We start from the raw sequence: 24702 nt of genomic DNA on the forward strand, positions 1-24702 counted from the left end.
ACAACCGACTTCCCATAACAACACGCTTGCGCTGAACCGGTCTACGGGGACGTTGTTTTTCGGGAAGGTGCAGAGTGTTCCAGCTTATGCTTCGGTGTCCAGGCCAAAGTGCTGACACATGCATAATTGGGCAGAAAAAAACAGGAATACAGCCTCTTAAGAAAAATAACTACTGGCCAACAAAAAGTGCTAAATCAGGATGTAGCTACAGGGACCAGGACCGACGATACGATCAGCTGTGCAGTAATAATAGGTGAGAACAATGAGGAGAGGAACTGGGAGGTCAGGCAGGACGCCATGGCTTATACGAAGTAAAGAACACTCCGGAAAACTCCCTCAGCATTCTGGGATAGGCTACAGCCATGGCTACAGTCTCTGGAAAAATGGTTCCAAAAGGAACCCATTGATTTGGTAGAACAGAGGTGAGCAACAAGGGCCATATCCGTTTCTGGTCTTTTTGCCAACTGCTGACCTTAATTACTCAATAAATATTTACACCATCGGACATTTCTTGGCAAGCGCATGAATGACAGCCAAAGACTGTTCTTGTGTCCCTATATGAAATGGTTTACTGTGATCTAATCTATGTGTGAACCAGTGTTGGTGTGAACAGACAGTTAGATCCAATAGCCAAGGTCATTGGTGGAAACAAAAACCTGCACACTGGCTCTCCAGGACTGGAATTACCCACCCCTGCCATAGAAGCATATGGGTCCTCCACTAAGTGTGTGAGACAGTGATTCAATTGTACCATTGACTTTACATTGAAAACGGGTCTGAATGACCTACACTGGAGCCAACCCAGTAGCACTAGTGAGACTAAGGGATATACACCAGGGATATACACCTTTCTTGAGGTGAGCCAAGAGGTGAACCAACTAATACAGATCCAAAACTAGTACTGAACTAGTACTGAAGGGGTTTCACCTTAAAATCAGCTACCAGTTCAGATCCAAGGTAAAATGGGAGGTGAGTTAGCTGTGTAATCATCTTCTCTAATCAAGATGCTAAAAAACAGCCGGGTAACAGAAAAAGCCAGCACACACTGCACTGTGGCTCTCCTGGACCAGAGGAGCAATACCAGGGCTAGCCAACGCTCCTCTTGAGCTCCATCTCCAATCCCAGCAGTCCTAAAGATAATCTGTTTGTGTTCCTATTTACACCAGTAGGGAGCACTTCAACCACATACTCCCCCCTACTGCTGAGAATGATATTATTATGCTGCCTGTACAATACATTCTTTAATAAAATACTACCCAGAAAGAAACATAACTCTACCAATTTCCTTCTATTTCTCTTGAGGACATGTTGAGATCTCCAGTTCAAGAACCGCAATGAGGAAATGAGCATTGAATTATTAATATGTATGGATTAATATTTATCCAGTCTGGGTGGAGAGGAACTGATGCACATGAAATGGCTCATGGGTTAGTTGAAGAATGACGATCAGTAGACGTGTATAAAGCCTGTTTGATTTTCTGCCAAAAACTGCCTCCAAATGATGTATAAAGCAAAAGGCACTTAGACTGAACTAGAACGACCTTTTCTGCTTTATATTCTCTTCAGATGCAATTTTGTCACACTTAATTCTGTCAATGAGCTTGAGCCAAATGCTGCCCTCTTGTGGCCAAGAGCCACAAGTGAGCATAACTGGGAAATTGCTGATGCGTTCAGCTTAAGTGTTGAATAAAGATCCTTATTACAGTGTTCATAAGCTAAGACTGATTCTATTGTTGTGGCATTATTATGACAACGTAAGGATGAACACACAGTCATGGGATATCCTTGTCAAATGTAGAAAGGTGTTTGAAACCACATGTAAAATGCAGGCATGAATACATACACACATACAGTACACACACACACAGTATGAGCACGCACACACACACACGCACACACACAGACACCAATACAAGCGCACACACACGCACAGTATGAGCACGCACACACACACACACACACACACACGAATACACACAGACACCCACGCACACACAAAGACACCAACACAAGCACACACGCACACACATACACACACACACCCACGGTATGAGCATGCACACACACACACACACACACACACACACACACACACACAGACACCAACACAAGCACATACGCACACACACACATGCACACATGCACACAAACAAATGCACACACGCACACACACACACACACACACACACAATACACACACAGGCACACACACCCACACTGTATGCACAAAGGCACATGCACACACACACACGCACGCACACACACCGGCACGCACCTCTCCTCGCGGATGTAAGGAGTCAGGAAGCGGGTGGAGTCCTCTTCATGGCTGCTCTGGAGGCTGCTCTGCTGGCTGCTGGGATGGGAGAGACAGAGAGAGACACCTGTCAGTTACTACTGCACGCCACCCACAATCCCAGCCTGAATCTGTGCTCATTATACGTACAGACACACAGAGCATGTATACATTAAGACACATAATTGATTTTATGACCTGTTTACACCACAACTGTAAACAGGTCATACTACAGTATAGTGGAGTAGTTATATTGTAACTAATTTCGGAACAAGAGGTTATTATTGAGTAATTCCAATGTTGGTAAGAGCAGTCGGCAATATTCTTAATTACACATTTGAGTAAACAATGCTGTGTAGCTACAGTGTAACTAATTTGGTTAGAAGAGATTATTATACTTCAAACTTCAACATACTGCACGTAACATGGAACAAGGAACACGTAACATACTTATTGATAATTCCATATGTGAATATGTTTAAATATTGCATTGACACTCATAGACCATATCTTCATTACATTACATTACATTATTGGCATTTGGCAGACGCTCTTATCCAGAGCGACGTACAACAAAGTGCATACCCATAACCAGGGATAAGTTCGCTGAAAGACCCTAGAGGTAAGTACAATTTCAACTGCTACCTGTACAACAAAGATAAGGACAAGGGCCATTTCTTTTTTTTTTTTTTTTTTTTGAACAAACAAACAAACAAACAGAGCAAAAGTGACCAAAGTTAACTATCCAAACACTGCTTACCTAGCCAACTAAAAATACCGATACACAAAGCAAGTCACAGAGACAACAATTAAGGTTCACAGGGAGGTAGGGAGGGATGGGGAGAGGTGCTGCTTGAAGAGGTGTGTCTTCAGCTTGCGCTTGAAGGTGGGGAGAGATTCTATGATACACAGCATCATTATAGCAACAGAGATGTAACAGGACTGGCCTTGTTTCATGTGTAACTAAGAATACTGCTATCTCTTGTTCCATGACAACTCAGTAATAACCTATTGCTACCAAATTAGTTAAAATTTTACTACACAGGTCATTAGCTTAATGTAAAGTGCTACCCAATCCTGTACTAGAGGATCAAGTTTTTGTTAATTCTATATGTCCTAAAAAAACTGTGACGTACAAGCAAATAGTTTGACTGGTTAACTTCAATACACCATGGTCCAATAAGAACTCTGATTCCCTGCATTACACAATTCCACCACAAGAGGGAAGCAGCAGATACCTATTTCTGTCACTGTGAGTCGATGCTACTCAGATGTAGGATCACACTTAAAAATGACCTTTTCTCCACTGGCACAAGAATGACACAAGGAAATGTCTCATTCACATGTGTTATCTTATCACACAGCAAGATTAATTACCATCACACAACAGTACTTCCATATGGCTCATCGACTTGAGACTAAAATGAGAAAATATTATAAATCATTGCATTCTTTGTGAATTGTCCAGGCTTAATGCATTAGCGACACACACATGCACACACACGGACACACACACACAGGATGGATAAATCAAAAGCATGAAAATGCTGAACACAAGTGCAGTGAAATTGTGCTAGCACAGCACTAAAGCCCTTTAGCTTATGTAGTCAACAGTATAAAGCCTCAGGCTCACCACATATTGATGCTACTGTACATGGAAAATAATAAAATCAAACATGGATGAAATATACTTGCTCTTGACAGTAGCATGGCTACTACTATAGGATATTGGCAGGTAATAATCCTGCTATTCAAAAGAGGACTTAATTGCTTATATGGGTATTTTTTGTCCTTTATTTGAACTGGGAGAGACCAGTTGAGAGCAAAGTTCTCTTTTACAATGGTGCACTGAGAACACTATACAACAAATATGTATACAATAAAATACCACATAAATGGAACAAACAAGATAAAGAAAATACCAAATAAAAAAGCAAATCTTCATGAAAAGTTTCATGAAAAACATCATTTCAAAGAAACTTGAAACGCTCAATACTAATCATTCTGCCTAAAATAACTTTAAAAGAATAACTAATTCTTGAGAGTGAGTATGCCATTCAACTGTAATATTTCCTCCAACCCATACACATTTCCCACAACCATTGAAATGTTATTATTAGCCTAAGCTTTTTGATATTATCATAGTAATATACAAGGAAAATGACAGATACAGTGAATATATACAGGTACAGTGAATATATACAAAATATCAGTGAATAAACTACTGCTTGTTTTACAGTAAAATGGTATGATTCCTGTCCATTTCATATACATTAAGCCTACTGTGTACTTCTCTGCAAAGACACAGGACTGTACCTTTACAGGGACACCCTATGAGGTGTAGAGCCACTATTTATCACGCTTGGCATATCTGCAACAGCCGCTAGCTCTGTGTGTGTGTTTCTCTGTGTGTGCGTTTCTCTGTGTGTGCGTTTCTCTGTGTGTGCCTCTCTGTGTTTCAGCATGAACATGAATCCTGGCCAGCACAATGTGTGAGATTCTGTGAGATATTACCGGCACCTGAATCACACTACATACACTCTCAGTGTGAAAGTGTACCATAATGACACCATTTATATAAACCACCACATTGGGAAAGTACTGGGGAATAACACAAGTCAGTTCATCTTTAGCAATTCAACAGAACTTCACTGACGTAATGGGAATATTCTTGCTTGCAGTAAGTACCTTACCACACACGCCAACACTGCTGTTCGAGTGAACAAGGAAGCAAAAATCAACTCATCCAGCACAATTCAACCCACAACCGACCACTTCAAAAGTGTCCACCAGGTACACCTTCACTCCACTGTGAAACAGCAATAGGATCGACATGTCCTCACCTTTGCATAGAAACCAGAGAGGACTAGTGCCACCAATCATGAAGTATGTTGAACTCAGAGAGAAAGTGACAGTGGAGGTACATTTTTGTTCAAAGGTTCAAATTTCCTATATGTACCCTGTGATATATTACTGGCTAGGGGTGCAAAGTGACGTATCTATAGGGTACCACCCCAGCGTCAAGCATTTCTACCTTTTTAGGCACTTTTCATACCTTTTCTGAGAGTGTGGTAACAACAATCAGCACAATCCCAGCTGTGATAGACACTTCCTGGCCATACTTCTGGGATTCCGTTAATTCAGAATGGCGTATAGCCAGAAGGTATCTGCCAGCCGTTGTTGTTGTGGTTGCTCTTATTGATGGAGCTCTTCTCTGGTTCATGCATGAAAATCGAGATCGTCCTTCATTTTATAATCAGTGTACTCTGGGACACAGACAAACTGCACTTTAAACAACACTACCGTGTTCACGGTATTCCCCACCATAGATCCTTGGGGATTTTACACCAGCTCGATGCCACACCTGCTCGCAAAATCCCCTGCAGAGTTTCGTTTATGTAATTTGAACACTTCTCAAAGGGTATTACTGTCGATTTACACAGAGCACCTTTGGAAATACTCTGATGTGTCTCTGTGGCATTAAAGAGGCTTTGGAATGCTCACATCGCTTAAAAGATTTGCTCTCAATTCATTTGCGATGCCAGGCTTACACGGAGTTACTGACTGAAGCTGGCTACGCTGCAGGCTCCATGCTAAAACAGCCAGAGCAAAAACTGCAGTAGCTGAAGAAACGTTCCGGATGGTTCCGAGTCACATGACCTAGCGGGCTTATTCAATTCCATTTGCCTTGCATCACAGACTTTACAAGTGCTTTTTTGCTTTTACAATATTTTTACCAATATCTGAAACTTCAGATGGTACAGAATGGTGCTGAATTAATTTTTGCTGCTAATTCCTGCTGTCCGTTCAAACACAAAGTTCCATGAATTGGAGTGTACACTCAGTGAGCACTTTATTAGGTATTTATTAGACTTATTTTTTTAGACGGATGCCTCCTGCTGCTGTAGCCTATCCACGTAAGACGTTTGATGCGATGTGTGTTCAGAGATGCTCTTCTGCATACCACAGTTCAGTGGTTATTTGCGTTACTGTCACCTTCCTGTCAGCTTTGACCAGTCTGGCCTTTCTCCACTGACCTCTCTCATGAACAAGGCATTTTTTCCAGCATAACTGCTGCTCACTTGATTACTTTTTTGTTTTTCGCACCATTCTCTGCAAGCTCTAGAGACTGTTGAGCGTGAAAATCCCAGGAGATCAGCAGTTTCTGAGATATTCAACCCACCTTGTCAAGCACCAACAATCATTCCACAGTCAAAGTCACATTTCTAGCCCATTCTGACATTTGGTCTGAAAAACAGCAGAACCTCTTGACCATGTCTGCCACATGATTGGCTGATTAGATATTTGCATTAACAAACTGGTGTACACATTTACCTAATAAAATGCTCAGTGAGTGTATATTAGTGAAGCTATTGAGGCTGTATTCATATTTTATTTATGTTTGCTTAGCATGACATATCAAATCACAAACAAAGTGCTGCAGTCTGGAGTACAACCTTAAAGGGCAGAGCCATACCACACACTGAGACCATTACTTTAAATTCCAACCAGGAATTAAAAGTGCATAGTGCATGGTTTAATCGCAGACCTTGGTCAATTTGGTAATAATTTTGGTTCAATTACTTTTCTGTGCTCGACTGATCTTGGCTGGTACAACTGAGCCAACCAAGAGGGCCAGAAGCCAGGGTTTGCACTTATTTTATATGTTCCATAGCACCAGACAAGCTAGGTAAAGCATAGAAAAGTATTTGAATCCAAAACAATTACGCATTTGGCTGAGGTCTACTTAATTCACGGCGAAGGTCTTCGTTCGGAGTGGTTTGGACCGGTCCTCATTGCGCACACGCACACTGCCTCCCTCGCCGCCGTGTGATTAATAGCTCGGAGCCGGACTTATTAATAATTGACGGGTCGATTAATATCAAGTGCTAGCTTACGTAACTCGCCCCGGTAATGAACGAGGAGAGCGACAGCTCCTCTGCCCCGAGGCATGCTGGGAAGGGCTCTGAAGCGAGGCCCAGGTCTTCCCTCTCAGCAGATGCCAAGGAGCTCCATCTTAAAGAAGCGATTCTCCACTGAGATGCCGGCAGCGGGTAATAACGGAGAAAGAGCAAGGCCGTTTCCTGGCTCATTTTCACGCAGATACAATCTACGCACGCGCTGCAGGATCTGCATAGGGAAACCGGACTGAAGAGTTCAGCAGATCTTTGGACAGATACGGCAGTCGAGTCTGTTTTTTTTTAGTTTCTTTTCGTTTATCAGATTTGCAGCTTGGTTGAAAACACACCATTTAAAATGCACCGGATGACCAACGACATGAAGAAACAACATGAAGTGATTAATTCAGTTGCGTGTTTCACAGTATTTATTCGTCTATTCTACATACAGCGATGCACTAATAAAATCTACAGTTCAAAAATCTTCAGCTATAATCTGCATCTATTCAGTACTTTTATGGGCAGTTTCACAGACTGATTAAACTTAGTCCTGGATGAAATTTAGTTTTTTATTAAGAAACTCCATTGAAAAGTACATTTATTCTAGAACTAAGCTTAATCCGTATCCATGAAACTTGCCCTATGTGTATAAAACTAGTTCTGAAGAGCCACAGGGTGTCCGGTTTTTGTTTTCATGTTAAAATTCAAAACCAGTTCAAACTCAAGTAACTGTGAGGTAACTTAACTGTCAAATCTGATTTAACTGATTAAAAAACAATTATTAAGTGCTGTGAAACAATCAAACCAAATCACTCTGCGACTTTTCAGGTTCAGGGTTGCAGAACTAGTCGATCCTGTAAAACACCCAACCTTTTTGCCTCGGCAATGTCATGAGCACGTCTGTACTGTCTGTACTGACCAGATGAAAGACAGACAAAATGGCGGCGGGGTGTGCGGTGTAGTTTGGAGCAGAGCTGAGACAGCAGAGATGAGGGCCCCAGGGCCCACAGCGGGGCCCCGTACCGACCTGCTCTCACTGCCGTCCTTCTTCTCCCGAACCCGGAGCCACTTCTTCAGCAGGCAGCGCTTGCGTCGGGGGGAGGCGCTGGGGGTGGAGCAGTTGGACCAGGGGGCGTCCTCGTCGCTGGACGGCGTGATCTCGATGGACGGCAGCTGCAGGTACTCCTTGGAGGTGGAGCTGGGGGCGGAGCCGGGCAGGGTCCCGCCCCCCTCGGGCACCTCCCTCTCGATCAGGACGTTTTTGGTGCGCCGCATCTTAAAGCGCTTGCGGCGCAGGGAGGGGGTGTGGTCGTTCGGGGCCGCCCCTGCTGCCTCGGCCCCGCCCGCCAGCCCCGCCCCTATGCTGGAGCAGTCCCCCTGGATCTGGAGGGCGGGGAGCCGGAGGGCCTCCATCATAACCGACCCCCACTCGCGCCCTCTCCAACGTCCTCTCAGTGTGGCCTGGCTGGGTCACCCTGGCAATAGGTTCCTTTTTCTGGTTTCTCAGCCAATCCTAGAGCAAAATGTTAAAGGCTGGCCAATCACAGGCAGCACCTGGAGCCGAGACCAGTCCAGTTGCACGGGTCTTTTGTTAGAGGTGGCTTGGTTAGCACTGGCTCTTGTTAGCAGTGGTTCTGTTAAGCCTGGCTCTTGTAAGCACTGGCTGTCTTAGCACTGGCTCTTGTTAGCGGTAGCTCTCTTAGCACTGGCCATGTTAGCGCTCGCTCTCGTCCATATCCCTGCACTCAGAGCTGTAGCCACCACAGGTTCTTCACCCCCTTCTCAGCTCTGCCCCAGAAACCACCAGTCTTCAGGCTCCAGCAGAGCTGCCTGTTCGGGGGCGGCTTCCTGGACAGGAAGGGTGGGTTCACAGTTCAAATGGCTCTCAGAGGAAGCAGTGCTGCTATGGGGAGGGGAGGTGTTGGTAAGAGGCCTCCACAATCCACGATCTCCTGAGATCGTCGGCGAGCAAGACCGAACATTAGCCGCTCTACTGTAGACGTTTCACTCTTTCCCAGTGCTGCTTCCTGGCTAAGTTTCTTCCCTTTCCAGGAACTGGTCACAGCCCAGCGCTACCTCCCAGCCCAGGTTCCTTCCAGTCCAGAAACGGCTCACTTCCTCCAGGGCTGGTTTCCTCCAGAGCGCCCGGTTTCAGAGCAGCTCCAGCCAGCCTGGTTCCTGCTCCCAGGCCTGAGTCCTGGCCTGGATCACAGCCACAGCCTACAGATTAGAGTCAGGTGATAGGGTGTGGCAGGTACACACACACGCACACACACACACACACACACACGCATACAAACATACACGCACACAAACACACCCAATTGTGCATGTAAACACACACACACACACACACATACACATGCATGCATGCACATGCACACACACATATACACATGTACACACACACACCCATGCAGATACACGTGCACAGGCACGCATACACACACCGCACACACATGCAAATACGCAGACAAACATACACACACGTGCACACAACACACACAGACACACCATCACATGCAAGGCAATTATGACACACACATCACTTTCATTCTTTTATTGCCCCTTTGCTTCCAGACTGAGGGGGTCCCGTTATTGTCCATTCTGGGCACATTTCACCAGTACTGCAGTAATGATCATACATCTTTTGACTGCAATGCAGAATGATTTGTTTAGCAGATAACCTTATCCAGAGTGACTTACAATGAAAGACAACACCTCTCACTTATTGGTTAGAATCCCTTGCCATAGAAGGACAGTGGTTAAAACTATTTTCAGCCCAGTGCAGCAACCCTAGGCGGTGGTTAGGCTAATGAAAAGCTGCCTGAATTGCTTAATTGGTAGCTTGCTCAAGTGCGGCGAAATTGCAGCATGTGTTCACGACCGCATCTGCCTCTATAAAGCCTGCCCTGTCATTCAGAGCCACTGGTACCACACTACTGCAGCCTATTAACGCCCAAGTGTGACGTCACCACGGTAATGTCAGGGTACAAGACACAGACTCTTTCCCTCAGTGTGGCTCGACCTTCCGCCATCTTGGCTCCATCTTTCATCCACATACACACACAATCCCATAAGCAAGTGTAACAGCAAAGCCTAGGTTCTAATCATAGGTGATAGTGGCAATTGTTTTGAGCCGTCCTCGAGTGTGTGTGCGGTCTTAGGTCATGGTTCACAGTTCTGCTGGTGAGTAAGAAGTCACCATTCGGCGTGAAAATTCAACATAAACAAAAGTGTGGGAAAGAGCACCATTGCCAACTGAGACACTATGGTGTGAAGCCATCAGTAGCTGTGACTGGTTTCAATAATGACACCTCAAAACCGTTGGCCTGTCGGCCGCCTTCGATACAGTCAACCATGAGATTCTGCTCTCATCGCTGTGTGGGATGGGTGTCACAGGGTCTGCACTCGCACTTGCCTGCACTCCTCCTACCTCTCTGGTTGCTCCTACCAGATGACTTGGAGGGGCTCAGTCTCTGACCCTCACCCCCTACAAACTGGAGTCCCGCAGGGCTCAGTTCTTGGGCCTCTCCTCTTCTTGCTATACACCATGTCTCTTGGTTCTGTTATCTCTTCCCATGGCTTTTCTTATCATTCTTACATTGATGACACCCAACTCTTTATTTCCTTCCCCCCCGACACCCAAGTCACCACACAGATCTCTGCCTGCTTGGCTGATATCTCTGCGTGGATGACTTCCCACCACCTGAAGCTCAACCTTGCCAAAACTGAGCTTCTCTACATCCCTGCTAAGTCCCCTCCGTCAATCGACCTCTCACTGACTGTTGAGGACTTTGTAGTTTCCTCCTCCCGTACGGCAAAGAATCTTGGGGTGACTCTTGATAACTGCCTCACCCTGGCTCCACAAGTATCCTCCACTGCCAGAACCTGCAGGTTCTTTCTGTATAATATATGCCGTATCCGTCATCTCCTGACGGAGAAAGCCACCCAGCTCCTATTCCAGGCGCTCGTCATTTCCCACCTGGATTACTGCAACTCCCTCCTAGCCGGTCTCCCAGTGTGTGCCATCAAGCCCCTCCAGCTGGTCCAGAATGCTGCAGCCCGCCTGATCACCAGTCAGCCCAGGTCAGCTCATGTCATCCCGCTTCTCATTGGCCTCCACTGGCTTCCTATTGCCGCACACATCCGATTCAAGGCCCTAGTGTTGGCATTTCAGGCTGCTAAGGGGACTGCCCCACCTTACACACAATCCTTGATCACTCCCTACTCCCCAGCTAGACCACTCCGGTCTGCCAGCTCTGGTCGCCTTATGGTTCCCTCTCTACGTGCACCTGGCGGTTGAGCTGCACGTTCACGCCTGTTTTCCGTTCTGGTTCCTCAGTGGTGGAATGACTTGCCTACCACTGTCAGGACAGCAGAATCCCTCCCCCTATTTCGACGCAGACTCAAAAACTCTACCTTAGTCCTCCCCCCCTGATTTCCCCCGCCCCCCCTTTCTGATATCCCTATCCTTGTCTAACCCAAAAAAAAAAAGTAAAAATGTAAAACCACAGGCTGCGAAAACTATCACCTGACAGCCATTAGCCAAACATCTAAGCACTAAACAGAAGTCACAACACTTCCAAAAACGATGTGATGAATGCTGAAGCAAAAAAAGTATTTGCGTTTTTGCATAAAGAAAATTGGTGTTCGGTAAAAAGTAGAGGAAAAACCAGAATTCAGACATTTTGGTAAAATGACCTTCAACAGGGGACTTATGTGCTCCGACGTGCATGTCCACACGTACACACACCAACAGGGCTGAGGCCCTAACTGCCAAAATATAGGTCAGACAAACAATCAGTGGCACGTACTGTAAATACAGTTTCCTCTTAAAGCTGTGAGCTTTGGAACAAACTCACCTCCAAACCACCCAACAAACTTCCACTGGGCTTTCAAACCAAGACATGAAATTCAGAATATGAAATTAAAATATGAAAGACTAAGTTTCTTTTTTAAGTAGTTTCTGAAATAGAAAATATTAGCTTGTTAAAAGTAAGTTTTTGCTTTACAAGTGATATTTTCTTACCCCATTGGCAAACCTTGAAACTCTCTCACCTCAGTGGCAATTTCTTTGCATAAAAAAGTAATAGAAATAAGATTTTAAGACTAAATATAAGACTAAAATTAACTTATTTCTTGGTATAACTGTTATACTCTGCCTTGCAGCTGCCTGTGTGTCTGTGCAGACAGGACCTCCAGATCATTAAAGCATTTGGATGAACTACTGTGAAAATTGGTGACAGTTTTCTGACTCGCTGAAAGTTTAATATCCTTGCCTGTCAGACAAGGAATGAAGCATTAGATTTTAGAGCAACTTGTCAGCCTCTTATTGAGTTGTTTTAGCAGCTCTATTAGATTGAATACTGCAATGGGAATCCAACGGGAACATGCTCTATCAGAGCTGAATTAACACAGAACATTTAACTCAGCCGAGGCACAGTAAGTAGTGTGCCACTCCCGTGGTTTGTGGGTAATTACCAACAGAAAATTAAAAACTACAATATGTGAACCAAGTTGCATCCGTTTTACTGATGTAATGCCACACAATTTGGAGGAGTTTCAATCAGTTTACAGAACAACCGGAAAACACAGCCTATACCAACACGTGGATATCAAAATCAAAATAAGTTTAGCGAACCAAAACCAAACACTAAATGCAGCCAAAACAAAGTGTAAACAAAACCTTGCTGTTCAAACAATCCTATCAGTAACATTAAAAATTACTGAGATTTAATGTCAGGACCTCTGGCCTGTAATCAATTCATATTGACACTAGAAGCCATGTTCAAATATTGGATTTTGCGACATAATATGGGCCCAGCCAATTCAAACGCTTACAGTAGTTCATGTAACTCTGAGACTGAACAGTATTTATTCTTTCCAAATATGTTCAGGATCTGAAAGGTAATGCGAGGTATCACCAGCAGAAAATGTTCTGAACTAGGCAAACGATCGACTAGCCCAGTTTGTCGACCTGTCACTGTCCATTAAGAGCAAACGGACAAGCCTGCATGACGAACATGTACAGAAAACTGTTTATTTAAGGCAAACCTAAAGGCTCTGCGTTCATTCTATAAGGACAGAACAGGGAGAATATACTGTACAATCCAACTGCCTGGGTGACAATGTGACATGTCCAAGTTAAATCTTTCTCTGTGACAAATATTAACTTTTCCCACTTGTCCTCAAATGAGCTGCATGATTACATGCATTATACTGTACACCAAAATGTATATAGCAAATTATTATTTATCACTGTAGCATACTGCAAGCTACTCACACACGCTAACCAACAGTAGCCTAAATCTGTAGGTATTTTCATACATTAAACTGCGGCACATGAGCAAGGACCTACTCCAGTTCTCTCGTACATGCAAGTAGCCAGGGCACACTGCACCAGTATGAATCAGACGCAAGATTTATGGACCTGATTCTCAGCCAGCTGATTTTTTTTGAAGAAATCCTCCGGCTATAATTGGCTGACAGGAAAGCCCTTCTGGGAACTGATGCCCAGATGGAGAAGTAACTGGCTAGAGAGCACACATTAACCCTCCTATTATGTTATGATTTTATGACCACTTTTATGGTTGGGGTCTAATTGAGCCCAACAGTTTAAATAAACACACAATTATTATGTAATAGAAATATTATTAAATATAAAAAATATGTAAGAAGCATCTTGTTTTAGAGCCAAAGGTACAGAAAGCGAAAGTTTGGCACCTGTATGGGAGAGTGCCACTAGAATTATCCACAAAGAAATCTGAGATAAAAATAAAAATGGTTGTATATTGTATACAGTTACAGAGGGTCAAAAGAACCCCACACAACACATTTGTAAGCAGGGACAGGACTTAGCATAGCAGTATGTTTATTGCATGTTTACCATTTAATCCCACCAAATTAGAAAATTAGAAAAATCATTCAGTATCAATATGAAACAAGGTTAGCTAAAGATGCCAGATACTAAATGGGAAACATAATAGGAGGGTTAAGAACTCCTTAGAGAAATCAGCAGGCCTGTTAACAAGAGAGGTGCAATACACCCCCACTGGTATTCTAAAAGCCAGTTACGCAGATGTTTATGAAGGTGGAAAAATAGACTGAGAGATGTTTTGACATAAACGGACAAGGTTAACCTCAATCTAGCTCTAGTTTACCCAGATATAGCCATATATTCTGCGAGAAAACGAAATGCTGTTTCACTAACTTTTTTCACAATACAGTATTTCTTCCATATTAGCTACACAGCTGTACCCTGAGAAAACCACCAACCTTCCCGGTCCCATGAACCTTAGCAACTAGGCTACAGGCTTCCCCTTGACGCATGGCGACTAAGGGAGAGTGAGGGAAAGAGAGAGACGGAGAGCCTGGCTCCTCAAACTGCTCCACCTACATCTTCACTTCTCCAGCCGTCAGTGTGCGACACACTGATGCAGCATATTCTCCTGCGAGACAGAGGCTGGCTGACAAAGGCGTGTTGGAAGAACACATGACACGAGGCACCCCGGCGCTGATTGGCGGCTGAGCTTGCAGTAATGAAACTTGGGAATGGCTTTCGGAAAGCCAGCTGTCACGCCGTCCCGCTCTCCTGGGAACGGGAGCCGCGGACGGCCGGGCGAGGCGCGCAATGTGAGCGGCGGTAATTGCGTGACAGATAACCCACGCCGCTTCACTTCTGAGTATAAACGCTTTAAACTGGCTCTTCTGCCCCCCTTCTGCATTTCAGAGACGTCATCACGTCAACTACACACCAGTGAAGGTTACTCTGCGTGTGTGAGAGCCAGTGTGTGTGTGTGTGTGTGTGTGTGTGTGTGCGCTGGGGGCTGTGCGTGTATGTGTGTGTGAGCGCTGGGGGCTGTGTGTGTGAGATCCAGTGTGTGTGCATGGGTGTGTGTGTGTGTGTGTGTGTGCGTTGGGGGCTGTGCGTGTATGTGTGTGTGAGCGCTGGGGGCTGTGTGTGTGAGATCCAGTGTGTGTGCATGGATGTGTGGGTGTGTGTGTGTGTGTGGGTTGCGGGCTGTGTGTGCGTGTGTGTGTGCACTGGGTGCTGTGTGTGTATGTGCGTGTGTCAGCTGGGGGCTGTGGGTGTGTGTGTGTGTGTGCACTGGGTGCTGTGTGTGTATGTGTGTGTGTGTGTCAGCTGGGGGCTGTGGGTGTGCGTGTGTGTGTGTGTGTGGGTTGCGGGCTGTGTGTGTGTGTGTGTGTGCACTGGGTGCTGTGTGTGTATGTGTGTGTGTCAGCTGGGGGCTGTGGGTGTGCGTGTGCACTGGGTGCTGTGTGTGTGTGTGTATGCGTGTGCTGGGTGCTGTGTGTGTGTTTTCTGGGTCCTGTGTGTTTTTCTCTGTGTGTGTGCGTGCGTGTGCTGGGTGTTGTGTGTGTGATTACTGAGACTTCTCTACAGAAAAGATTCACAAGGTTCTCTTTTAAGCAGGGTGAGAGTGTATGTGCTTTTGTTTTCTCTCTCACTCACACACGCGCACACACACACACACACACACACACAATTAGAGTTGAAACAAACCCAGGTTTTCTATCTGATAAGAAAGTGTACCAGAATAATCCTCGACCGTGAGGCCGGGGGTATAGGCAGGAAGTAGAACTGAAAGCCTGTAACTTAAAAAAAATCTTTTTACAGGTCAGCTATTCTCATCTATTCCCATGGCTTCTGCGTTTCACTTTTTTTTGCTGTTGCCTCGTTTTAAAAAGCTGAGCAGTGGGACAATATGAAATGACAATTTTTGGAACTACATAATGCACAATCCTTTTACTTCGGGGTTACCTCAGTCCGTATCTAAGTGTAGCGGACGTATTTTCTTACTCGATCTAGAAGACCGATAGTTCACATTTGACCCTAGTTGTACAGTGCTGAAACGTTATAAACGGTAAAGACATTATAACTCTTAAGCAAAAAAATTTTATGTACATTGTTGCAAAGAGCTAACCCCTGCCAATTTGAATAGGACTGCCTCTGTCTGCAGTAAATGGTCTATGCCCACAGTCGTGTATAAAGTGCACTGCATCACTAATTCTAGAGCGAAACCACAAAGCAAGCAGCTAAACAGCCAGCTTGGCACAAATATCTGCATGTACAGTAAACTCTAAAAATGGCTCCAATAGGGACCCTGTCATTCCTTCGAAGGTCCGTGTCTAGTTAAAGGGTTCTTTGTTGGGCAAAATGGTTCTTTGTATGGGAGGCTTCACACCTATGACAGAGGGTTCCATATATAACTATAAAGGGTTCCCCTTTGGAATCAAGCCAAAAACCCTTTCAGAACAACTTTTTCTTAGAATGTAGGAGTGTATATATACAGTGCATATACAACATTGCACTTTGGGGTTATTCCCTAAAAACATGCATGTAGGCTGTATGGAAAAGTATATAATTATAGTATATAATATATAAATTCATTTATGACTACATCCGAATCATGTAACATGATAATGTCCTGTATTTGGCCATACCATTGCTTTACTGCTCGTTAGTTACAATGAAATCTCCAACACACATAAAATACATGAAAGAACAAATAGAAAATGGCAGCATACAGCACAGCGTTCTGCAGATTGAGGAACAGAAAGAGCACTTGGTTGCGTGTATCTTGTCAAGCATGTCGCCAAGTGCTGCCCTGTGTCTCAACATTACAAGAAGCAGGTTTATTAGAAGGCCAATAACAGAGCCTGCTTCTTGCCATACTGTCCACAGTGGTGGTTCAGGGGGGGAAACTGTCTGTACAGTTCCCGTTCAGAGACCGCAGGAAGTCACCCATGTCGACCACTGCTGGGGCCCCTAAACGCTGCTAAAAACCCAAAAATGACAAGAATCAACAATAATTGTATTCTTATATTTAGACTTAATTCTTATTCTTACTTATGTCTATTGTTTGTTCAAAAAGACAAATATTGCCAATGAGGTGAGGCAGTTTGACACATCTTACAACTCGTCAAGCAAACAGTGACTAATAGCAAGCTAATATTTTCTACTTGAGAGAAAAACAATAATATTTTCATTCTCATCACAAGATTAAAGCGCAAGCAGTGTCACTGGAATTGAAATGTTTTTTTAAACAAACCTAAAATTTCATTAAGCATTTATGATGTTTGATGGACATTCCGTGTATTTGAAATGTGTCCTTTTCTTTACACTCACTATATAAGAAGGAGAGAACCTCCTGGATTCACAACTTGCCTTGCATTAGGTCCACATGTAAATGTTCAGCTTCCCTACTGATCCCTACTGTACTGCTGCTTCAGTTGCTTTCACTAGCGTCTTTTTGACAGTCCTCTGAAAAGCGCTACACAAATAAAACTGGATTCAAATTGAAGTGAATTGAGTTGCTCCTGTAAACTGCTGAATTTTGGTCACTTGTCTTTGAACAAGAAGTCAACCATCAAAAGTCTCTTTTAAATAGTCATATAATACTGTATTTACACTACACTTGTTCATAGAGGAAGTCAAAGGGAGAGTACGGTCCTTACTGTCATAGCCACATAGGAGTGGATGTGAATCAACTCCAGGAGCTTTGTGAGTTGAGTCACAGGATTCAGGCTCCAGGCCAGAATTTCACATTACAAGCCTCACTGCCTTCTTCATCCAAGGGTTTAAAAATGTCTGAAATCCAGGACAGAGCATTAACCGAAAAGTCTAATCCGCACACGGTGAATTCTGTGCTGAAAACAAAGCTGTTTTGGAAATTAGACCTTAAGAGTTAGACTGAGTGGTGTGTGGGCTGTTAGCTGTCCTTTTATCAACGATGAAGACAGAAAAGCGTGGTGACAAGTCCATGTAGATGAACAACACTTTAAAACAGTGCAGAGAGGCGTGATGTGAAGCAGAGTGGATGTTAGACAGAGGCAATTCAACTCAGGCCACTTTTCTTTAAAAAAAATGTTTGAACACAACTATGAATTGTGAACCTCTGAGTGTAAAACATCTTTGAAGCACTTTGACTGCTGTGTCCAGGACTACAGGCTAAAGATCACAGGCCGAGCTCCTGAAATAGCTGGTGCGAAATGAAAAAGCAGGCGTACACACAATACAGCGGCCGTTATTCACCGTGACGTACACTCCACTGACACGGCCGTTCTGAAGTGATTTACAGTACGTTCAGCATCTTGCTGAAGGTTACAATGCAACCTCACCAGGGAATCGATCCTATAACCTTGGTTACCAGCCCGGTTACAGAACCGTTATGTTCCCCTGCTTCCGCCCCCCTAGGCCTGCCACGCGCTTGACATTGAAACGCACTGAAGTCTCTGTGACGTCAGACCGCTTCTGTCTAATGAGGCGATGCGTTGCATAACTGCGCCGTCACTGTCCCACAGCTCTCCCGGTTGATGACGTCACGGTAAAGAAAACAGCCCCAGCTGCAACCCCGCTATCTCACCGGTGAGCTCTCAGAATGATGAAGCACTACAGAGCTTCTGGGACATGTATCAGTCAACAACACCGACAGTGCGTGTGTATGTGTGTGTGTGTGTGTGTGTGCATATCTGTGTGTGTACGTGTGTGTTTTTGAATGTGTCTGAATGTGTGCATGCTTATGTTTGTCTGTTTACGTGTGTGCGCATATGTGTGTGTGGTTTTGTTTGTCTACGTGTGTGTGTGTTTACGTTTTCTGAATGTGTGTATGCTTATGTTTGTCTGTATACGTGTGTGCGCATATGTGTGTGTGGTTTTGTTTCAGAATCAGAAAGCTTTATTGTCATTGCACAACAGCAGTACAACGAGATTGTGTTTGTCTACGTGTGTGTGTTTACGTTTTCTGAATGTGTGCATGTTTATGTTTGTCTGTTTACGTGTGTGTGTGCATGTGTGTGTGCTGTTACATGTGTGGTGTTCATGTGTGTGTGCGCGCCCAGCTGTGCATGTGTGTTGCTATGTGTGTGTGTGTGTGCTGGTATGTCCACGGTGTTCATGAGAGTATGTGTGCGTGCATGTGTATTAGAAAAATGAGAACAAAAACTTGACACCACAGAAAGCAACAGAGCCTAGATGAGGAAGGAAAAGCCACTGGCTTAGGGGCCCCAGCGCCAGTCGACATGGGCGACTTCCTGTGGTCTCTGAACGGGAACCAGACCAGTCAGTTTCCCCCCGAACTGCCACTGTGGACAGTACAGTAAGACGCAGGCTCCATTATGGGCCAACGATCTGCAAACTTGCGATGTTGAGACATAGGGCAGCACTTGCGACATGCTTGGAGTCTCCAGCTTATCGGAGGACACACACTTGCACTGTCACAAGCTGCAGCCACACCTGTGTGCGGGCGTGCGGTTGAATGCTCTGCGCCAACACCCACACTGTGATCAAAAGTGTAACGACATCTTCAAGGCATCTGTACTATTGCTGCACACATGTTTTGTTGAATTTCTGTTATAACAACTGTGCGAGACACAAAACCTGACTGTGCTTTGTGCTTTATGTTGAAATAGTTTTGCATAAAAATGTGCCCAGATTTTTTTTTTTTTACCCACGTTAGTGTCCCCTTTATATTCTTTGCAGAGATAGAGGTCTCAGCTAAAAGAAACAATTTTCTTTACTCCAGTCCTCACATTTCTGAAATCCATACGTATCAAAATCATTGTAAATACAACCAAAGTGAAATTGGCAATAAAGCATTACTTAATTTAGTTAATCTGTTTGTAAAGGAAATATGTTTTATCATTCTATCACTTCCTGTTTCACTAGATAAGAAAAAATTAGGTAACAAGCATTTGTCGTCCATCATCATGGGAAAAAACAAAGAACTGTAACAGATGGTAATTGACAGTCACAGTCAGGTACTGGATACCAAAAAAATACATGAACGGTTCATACCGCTTAGCACTGTAAGGGCAATAATAAAAACAAAAATAACGATCATGGAATTGATTCAGACCTTCCAGGAAGAGGCCATAAGTGCGCGTTGTCCCCAAGGGTGGTGAAGAAGATGCTGATTGAGGCCTTAAAGAACCCAAGGCTCACAGTTTAAGAATTGCAGAGATTGTTTGCATGTTGGGGTCACCAAGTCTCAAGAAGAATTATAAAATGACATTGCCATACCAACAAACCAATGGAAGGGTGGCAAAGCACCAGGAAACTATGGAAATTCTGGTTGTCTCTGCTAGGAAGCTGAGACTTGGTCATATTTAGTTTGTCCTATTGGACAATGACTCCAAACAAACATCAAAATCCACATAGAAATCCTCAAGTGAAAATAAAACCAATGTTTTGCAATGGCAGGCCATCTCAGTCTCCAGACTTAAATCCCATCAAAAACCTGTGGCCTGAACTGAAGAGGGCAGTCCATAAGAGCTGAACCCCAAGGATACAAATGCTCTTGAAAGGTTCTGCATGGTGAAATGGTCAAAAATACCTCCAAATGTGTTCTCTAACCTCATCACAAATTATAGGAAAAGACTCACGACTGTCATCATTGCCAGGTGTACAAAGTATGGGGGAAATAAAGTTTCTGTCAATAACGGCATTATTCATTTTAGTTTACAGTATTCTTGTGCATATTTATCAAGGGTGCCAATAATTTTGGAGCTGTGAGCATGTGTATGCATTGTGCACAACCTTACCGACACCGGCGCAACTCTAACTAAAACAATATAGGCTATAGCCTCGCTACAGAACACGGTTCAATGCCTGGACGAACTTTCCGTCTATAAAACAGGAAAAAAGCCTTAGCAATGAAATCATCTAGTCGTCTCCTCTGTGCTACAATAATCTTATGGAAACAGATGTTACGTGGCACATTTTCCATCAACTGTTAACAAGCAAGCACAGACACGCTCCACACACCATGAACTATCCGGCTCAATTCTAAGCCACTTTGCGATCTGTATAAATAAATTATGTCATGAATCTCATGACGTTTACAAGACAGCTGTAAAGTTTTCATCAATGCAGAAGAGAAAACAAATAAACATCTGCAATCGTCCGAATCACTTTCCTACCTTTATCGGCGTCCAGGGCGTTCACGTGACTTTTGTTATTCCAATCTGCGGGTAGCAGATCAAATCTACTTATTTGATGATTAATTCAATTTGGTGTAAATCAATTCTGCTCCGGTTCTCAGATTTCCTTTTCTCATAGACGAGTCCACTAAATGACAAAGGGGGGAACACAGTTACTTTTGAACTTCGCACGTTCGCCTGTCGGTTGTTTGCACGAAAAGCATTGCTTCCATGTAGTTTATGCAACAAAGTACAAAACCAAACGGTGCTCTTGATAAAAAACACACGTCAATATAGACACGGACCTTACCGTTATATCGCGCTTTTCTTTTGAACGAACTATTTTCCACCTATTAATTGTAATATAGAACATTCCAAAGGGCACCGATAGCTATTTATTCATAAGATGTTGGATTGACGCACAAACGCTTCAATCAGAGAATGCTGTCCACTCACGGCGACAGTGTTTCTGTACACCGAGCCCCAATCAGCTCTTTCCAGAGGCGGAGTTAGGATGTCCCGTTACATACCGACTACATATCTTTAGAATAGACGCCACTGTCATGAAATGTACCGGTGACGGGCTAGAACCAGCTACTTCGAATAATGTTGCACAACAATTTGCGTTAGTTACAAGCAGAGACGTTTTTTTCTAGAACATGACAGATACTCCATTCACCTCCCACCCTGTTTCAGGCATCTAAAATGTAAATAGGGAAATTATATTATACGGACTTGAATCACAAACGCTATGAATCAAAAGGCAACTGAATGATGGTTGAACTCAAAAACCACAAAATGAAGACCTCATTGTGAAACTCACCATGTATTCAGGAAGCAGTGACCAGCTGTTTATTACGTTTTGTGAATGGATAAATAGCCTACAATCCAACAAATTAGGCACAACTGAAATTAGTTTGACAATTAGGCTACAATTGAAAGATCAGTGATGGCTACCCTGCAGTAAAATCCCGCTATGCCAGCTTTAAAATTGAGCTGGTCAAGCTGGTCATAAGCTGGTCTAGCTGGGTATGAGTTGGTAGCTGGTCATCCAGCTACCAGCTGTTTCAAAACCTTGCTTGAGCTGTTTGTTTTTTCAGCAGGGTATTCACTGTATGTTACATACGCATGCATGTTTATGCACAGGATCATGAATGATGTATGTACAGTCATATAGAAACATATAGAAACTGTTGTAATTCCTACACCGTTCACCTGATTTGGATGTAAATACCCTCAAATTAAAGCTGAAAGTCTGCAGTTAAAGCACATCTTGTTCGTGGTGGTGGTCCATTGTGGTGGTGTATAGAGCCAAAAAGATGAGAATTGTGTCGATGTCCCAATATTTATGGACCTGACTGTATATGTATTTTGTGCTCACGGAACTTACATTTGTATCGTAACCCCACATAGATCAACATAAAACAAAACAAACCTATCATACTTTTAATTTTATTAATAATATTCCTCACTTGAGTACATTCAATTCAACGGGCAATGATCAACCGCAATAATAGCCTAATGTTAGGATATTGCACGCGATAAAGACATGGTTCAGGACTTTTTACACCACTTTTCCCTAGCCTATAATAGCAGTGACTGCTCTCCAGTAGATTGTGTGGCACTGACTTTGGTCTTATTTATAGAACAGTTGTTTCCTTAACCGGGCGCACTGTCATGACATAAGCCCTTTGTAATATGGTTTAGAGGCACAGTGCAGTGCAGGCATCAGTAAATCCATGTAATTAGATAACAAGGTTACATGATTGGGCACAGGAATTTATTTTTACTACTCTGGATCTTGGCAACCTAGAAACCACACATTACTTTATTGATGTTATCTTTTGTGACAAGCTATCTCTGTGTACTGTTATTAAATTAAATAGCACACGTTGCCCAGGGATTCATGTCTTTTTATCTATTTTTTCTCATTTGCAAATGTTTGTAGTCTTGATTTCTCTTGAACAGAGAAACACATACCATTAATCCCACTAATTACAAGTAGTCGTTACTCATGGTCACACGCGGAACAAGCAAGAGAACAAGCGATTCTGTCATAACGGTCTCTTATTTTGTCATGAATGTGTCATTTCTAGCGGTTGTAATTGCCGTTCTCTCTTATGCTAATCGCGACCTTTCTGCGGCGCCCAGGGCGCGACGGGTCAGCGAGACTGCAGACCGCGGAGTGGGCGTTCTGTCCGTCAGTCTGTCTGCCGGCCTCAATGCGGCCCTCTGTGCGTGTGAGAGAACGCCTCCCCCCTCTCCCGGCCTGTCCTCTGAGCCTGCTGGCTGCGTAACAGAGCGGAGGCTAGCAGAGCGGACACTTGCCCATACGGGAAGACCGCTACTTCGCACAGCAGGTGAGCGCTAGCACACGTTCCAGGGCTGTAGCACTGGCCTAGTTAGCTTCTGAGGTCGCTGGCTCAACAGGAAATAGAGTGGGAGTTTTGACAGTTGCCGCAGTACACCTATCAACATCTACCATGCGGTTTCTGAGACAGTCTATATGTGCTGCTCTGTAATAGGAGAATAGAAATATTGCTACTGCAGCCGTATGATCGATTTGCTGCTGTAGAATCCAGCTATGGCAGCTTGACCAGCTTGACAATTGAGCTGGCAGCTGGTGGCTTCCTATAAGCTGGTTGACCTGCAAGTGCTGGTAGCATGTCTGTGCCGGTGACTTCAAAACATAGATTGAGCTGGTCAAACCAAGAGCTCAGAGCTGGTCTGAACTGGTCACCCAGCTACCAGCTGTTTCAAAACCTGTTTTTCAGCAGGGTTGTGTAACTGACACGTGTTTGCACGCGCTAGTTTCTGCTCTGTGTTTATTTACGCCTCTCCTGGGGAACCATTGTAGTGAGGACATTATAATAATTAGATCAGAACATCGGCTACCGTGAATTGCCTTTGAGGTGTAGCCACTCTCACTCCTAAAGTAATAGGGGTACTCAACCTCAGAGACTGTAGTTTTGCAATGGTCAATGTACAGCAATGTGCTGGAAATTTCTCTACAATGCCTGCAGTGGTGAGGCTACACAGTGCCACTGCACTCAAGTAATCATGCAGAACCAGAAACATACATCACCCTCCACCCAGAGCTACTCCCCCACACTGTGACTCACTTCCCTCTGTTTTGATACTATGTATGTTTCAATTGGCATGAATAGCAGGAAATGAGCAGTTCTTGGACACTGCAATAATTAAAATGGGCCGGCTTTTACAAAAGACGTGATTGGTTGGATGAAGGAGGTTTTTACTGTGAAATATAAAACAATGTGAAATGTGAATTTAATATTTGTCATGAAACGTTGTGATGCTTTATCATTTTAACATGGTACTTGCATAAGGAAAAACGACAACAAACAGCAACATTGCTTGCAAAAAAGTAATTAGTCCAATGGGATTGTAGATTCCTACTGAAACACAACTACCGTACACTATGTGGGCTCTATACATATGCATTTCTGAATAGATGTCTACATGGAATACACACTGAGTTTCAGAAGGTACAGTAGGGTTAATTCTACTGTATGTTGAAGGTCTGTTTTCCAGGGACGCAAGGCTGTA

The 24702-nt window shown here is 43.9% G+C and overlaps 1 protein-coding gene across 1 annotated transcript in view; it reads right to left on the reverse strand.

Annotated features, from left to right (window-relative positions):
- The window catches only part of gramd1ba (GRAM domain containing 1Ba), a 90900-nt gene extending 82410 nt beyond the window's left edge, over positions 1–8490 (reverse strand). Inside the window, exons 1-2 of the mRNA XM_061248405.1 lie at positions 8219–8490; positions 2276–2353 (exon numbers count right to left, since the gene is read on the reverse strand). Coding sequence (XP_061104389.1) covers positions 2276–2353; positions 8219–8466 — 326 coding nt within the window. The 5' untranslated portion in view covers positions 8467–8490. The remainder of the gene's footprint in view (positions 1–2275; positions 2354–8218) is intronic.
- Between the last annotated feature and the right edge of the window lie 16212 nt (positions 8491–24702).

Source organism: Conger conger, chromosome 7 (genome assembly GCF_963514075.1).
Source record: "Conger conger chromosome 7, fConCon1.1, whole genome shotgun sequence".
In the NCBI taxonomy this organism is placed as follows: domain Eukaryota; kingdom Metazoa; phylum Chordata; class Actinopteri; order Anguilliformes; family Congridae; genus Conger; species Conger conger.